General features: G+C 41.6%; 1 protein-coding gene across 1 annotated transcript in view; it reads right to left on the minus strand.

Annotated features, from left to right (window-relative positions):
• The window catches only part of GABRA6 (gamma-aminobutyric acid type A receptor alpha6 subunit), a gene marked incomplete at its 5' end in the record, with an annotated part of 22,706 nt that extends 18,574 nt beyond the window's left edge, over window positions 1–4,132 (minus strand). Inside the window, 7 exons of the mRNA XM_017737472.1 lie at window positions 450–602; window positions 689–841; window positions 1,266–1,409; window positions 2,005–2,087; window positions 2,199–2,419; window positions 3,663–3,730; window positions 3,994–4,132. Of these exons, the coding sequence (XP_017592961.1) occupies window positions 450–602; window positions 689–841; window positions 1,266–1,409; window positions 2,005–2,087; window positions 2,199–2,419; window positions 3,663–3,730; window positions 3,994–4,132 (961 nt within the window). The remainder of the gene's footprint in view (window positions 1–449; window positions 603–688; window positions 842–1,265; window positions 1,410–2,004; window positions 2,088–2,198; window positions 2,420–3,662; window positions 3,731–3,993) is intronic.
• Window positions 4,133–4,158: the final 26 nt, after the last annotated feature.

The raw sequence follows: 4,158 nt of genomic DNA on the forward strand, positions 1-4,158 counted from the left end.
AGAGCACTCCAGAATGGGTGTTAGATGAGGTACCTTATGTCAGATAATAACTCCATTCCCTGTGATTTTTTTTTTTTTAAAGCTTTAACTCATGTTGGTTTCACAAGACAATAAACCCTTAGGTTAAAAAAACCCTCTTTAAAAAATGAAGAGGCTGACACTTACTCTGAAATTGTCCCTTCCTGCATACAAAAATATATTGCAAAGCATCACAAACAAGTCTGGGTAAACAAACATTCTGAGTCAAGAATTTTGACCCTCATAGGCAAATTGTCTATCACTTGGTTTCACTTTAGTATGTACTTTTGCTGACTGAAACCTACTAGCTGCCTTTCCTAATCCCCCCTGGATTATAGTATCTGATTGATACAATGGATTCAATACAGTGAATGAAATGAAATGAAATGAAATGAAATGAAATGAAATGACAAAAGGAAAAACACAAATACCAGCCACGGTTCTTGCTGGAACAGATTCTTTGTTGATCCAAAACACAACTTGAGACAGGACTACAGTCATGATGCATGGAATGTATGTCTGAATGAGATAGTAGCCTATTTTCCTTTGAAGATGGAAGTAGAGCAGCTGGAGTGAATATTCGCCTAAAACAAACAAGCAATGAAAGGAAGGAATGAATGAATGAATGGTAGATGACACTGAGCTATTCAAAGACCTTAATGCAGCATACCAAAAACTGTCCTGGCTGGAACAGACTCCTTGTTAATCCAGAAAGACACCTGAGAAAGAATGACTGTCATAATGCAAGGAGTGTATATCTGTATCATGAAGTAGCCCATCTTCCTTTGCAAGTGGAAATAAACTGTCATGATTACATATTCACCTGTTAAGAGACAAGTATGTCAGCGTATTTTGGCAACATGTGAGCAAACATTACTGGCTTAAACCCAACATAGTATGTTCTGATGAAATCACAGACCTCCTAGTGCATAAAAATAAACTGCTTAAAAAAAGGTAAAGTGACCTTATGGAAACAGATTACAATAATATTCATTTTATGTATTCTTTTTACTGGGGTGGGGAGGCAGTGGGAATTCTTAAGAATCTCATGAAAAATTCTGTGTTTGACAGGACTGTATTGAAAAGCTGTCTTTTAAGAGACAATGGTTAGAATGTGTCCGAGGATTTTACTTTTTAAAATGGCAAAAGATAATTAAATTAATTTCATTCTATATGAAAAAAAACCCCTGTAATTTATTATCAAGATGTTTCGTAACACCAGTAGTTTCCACATGGCTCCATCTTACCTGTGTTAGATTTAATTGTTTCACTAGATACGGTTTGTCCTATGAGGTCATACTGGAGAAGACTGGAAGACTCCTGTGGTACTTCTACTGAATGCAATGGTCCTTTTTTCCAAGTATAAATTATTTCACTTTTTGGATAAGCATCTGAGAAACAGAGGGGAAATTTACCATTACTAATTACGTATTTTATAAGTAATTGAAAAAATAAGCAGAATAATCCCTTTTGTAGCTCAAATGTCCACAGAAACATGCATCCTACTCCAGTAAGTTCCTAAACTCATTAATTACAAAATGAAAAAAAAAAAAAAAAAAATCCACAATAAGAGAATGGCTGAGACCTGAAAGGAACTAGCTTTGTTTCTTAATTTGCTATAAAACATACACACCTATTACCGCAGCTCAATGAAATATTTTCAAAATTGATTACCACAGACTATAGGTTTTCAAAATTATAAGTAATATAGCAAATGTAGCAGAGGTTTTATGACTTGTTGAAGGACCAACTTTGACTACCAGAAGTGTAAGAATAATAAACAATAAAACATGCTTCAACAGTCATCCTTCACTGAATAAATCCATGTCCATATGAATGGTCTGAGTCTCAGAGAAAAAAGTAAAATTCTAGTATAAAAATACAGTTAAAAATTTCAGCTATGTCACTAAGCAATATCTTAGGATCTTCTGACCTTCTGAACAAATGTGTTCTTTTAACAAACTGAAAGATACAGAAAAAACTTACAGCTTCCAAATTTCAGCGGACAAGCATGTCCATCCATTGGGAAGTTCACCAACCGCATAGGACAATCAGCATTAATGGTTAGTCTAGAATACATAATATAATGAAAAAATGATAATGAAAAAATATGGTATGTAGAAAAATACTGATAGAATCAAAAATACAGATCAACCAAAAGCAGAAGAACAAGCTCTCACCTCATTGTGTAAAGAATAGTTCCATTCTGCATAATTCTGAAAAGTTTGTTAGGAGTTGTCATATTGTGAGCAATTGATTTTTTTCCATTTCTAAAAAATGTGTCTGGTGTCCAAATTTTACTGACCATTAAATTGTTCAACCTCAAAATTTCAGTTGGCCCACTAAACTTCAACCTCTCATCAGTCCATGTCTGACGAAAGAAGACATCCATTGTGTATTCCTATGGAAAATAAACAGGGGTTGACTTCTGTGCAGTGGTCAGCAATAGCAAGTGGCTGTGGGGACAGTAACTCCATGAGACAAACTAACACACATGTCAATGGCATTTCATTTACTGCTTAAATACTCAATCCTATTACCATTAAGTAGTTACTAAAAAAAGTTGTCCATGAAAACATATCCTATTTTCTTACTACTTGAAGAATAGTTACAAATGAATCAGTGAACAGGTAATTTGACATGAGTAAGGAAAAAAAAAACAACCCTCATTGTCCTCTCAGAAATAATTTAATTCAAAGTGACTGAGGTCTAAGGAAATACAAACATCTACCTTTCAAATTGCAAAACCAAACTATCAATGTTTAATTGTCAGAAACAAAAAGACATGTTCAGTGAGTCTTCTGCAGCTTTCTTTGGATATTTACAAAGTAATGACTGATCTGAGTCACATCACAGTAGGATTATGGTGTCAATTTATTATTAATCTATGGGATTATTTTCAAGAATTCTTAGTAATATTTTCACAAGCCTTCAGAAAGGACCTCTGCAGAACTTGCTTAGGAAACAGAGGTAAACCCGGCCAGGGGCAAATTTTGTAAGAATTAATGCTTACGCCTTCTCTTAGACTGACTGATGAAGAGCAGCAGAAAAACTATGGTAGCACTTAGAGCCCACAGTTCCCTGCCTGCAAACTGGACTGCAGGCTCAGGTGAGCAGGTGTCTGAGGAGTGCACAAGGGCAAAAATAGCAGCCCAAGTCAATCTCCAGAAAGAGAACGGCAATACCATCCTCACTTCCATTACTTAACGTGTTCTTGGGGCTGCTGCTGTAGCTGCCAGAGTTCACCCAAGTCCGCAGCTGCCTGAGCTTGGGGGCACCCAGCATGACCAGTGGCAGCCGTGTCAGCAACGGCGCCATTCCCCTGCAGCTGCTCATTTGGTTGCGTCCTACCAGGCAGCGTTCTGCGAAGCTGTCCTGGGACATGGGTGCTCACCATCTTCTTCAGAGGGTTAAAGAGGCATCTTTCACCTGTGGCCCATGCCGTCACCTAAGGCTGTGTGCGCCCAGCCCCAGCTGGCGCTGCCGGGAAATAGCTGTATGCAGCTCCGGCCAAACTGCTCTGCTGGGCCCTAGAGATTGTCAAAGAGATTAAGCCTCGTAATCTGCTTTAATGACGGTCAACTCAGATGCCACCGTAATGAATCCCGGGAAAAGAGAGCAGGGGCGGCGAGTGGGGCCCTTACCATCTCCACGTCGGACACCGGCCCGAAGCTCGTCACGTAGATGTCCGTCTTGACTTCTGTCACGGAGCCTGCGGGACACAGAGAGGGGCTGGGAGCAGAGAGGGACAGGGGCTGCGGGGCCCCTCTGTTCGAGGGCAACGGAGACGCCCCGCAAGAGCCGGGAGCTGCGGGGCACGGGCAATTTTGCTGCTTTGCCTCCCCTTTTGGGGTTCCACCGCCTCCCTCCTGCCATGGGTGCGGGACGAGCCGCCCCTGCCCGGGGCAGCCAGAGCGCTGCCGCTCGCCCTTCCCCGCCCGCCGGCTCCCCGAGGGGACGGGGCTTCCCCGCTACCTCCAAATCCCGGTCGGAGCCTGTTGTCGTAGCCGTCCAACAACTTGTCGAGGATCCGAGTGATATTTTCCGAGTAGAGGTCCGCCCCGTCGCCCTGGTCCCCCAGCGCCGTCCCCACGCTGAGGGGAGAGGTGAGTCCCCGTCAGTCCCGCGGCCGAAGTCACG

Source organism: Corvus brachyrhynchos, unplaced genomic scaffold (assembly GCF_000691975.1).
Source record: "Corvus brachyrhynchos isolate BGI_N302 unplaced genomic scaffold, ASM69197v1 scaffold16, whole genome shotgun sequence".
Classification (NCBI taxonomy): domain Eukaryota; kingdom Metazoa; phylum Chordata; class Aves; order Passeriformes; family Corvidae; genus Corvus; species Corvus brachyrhynchos.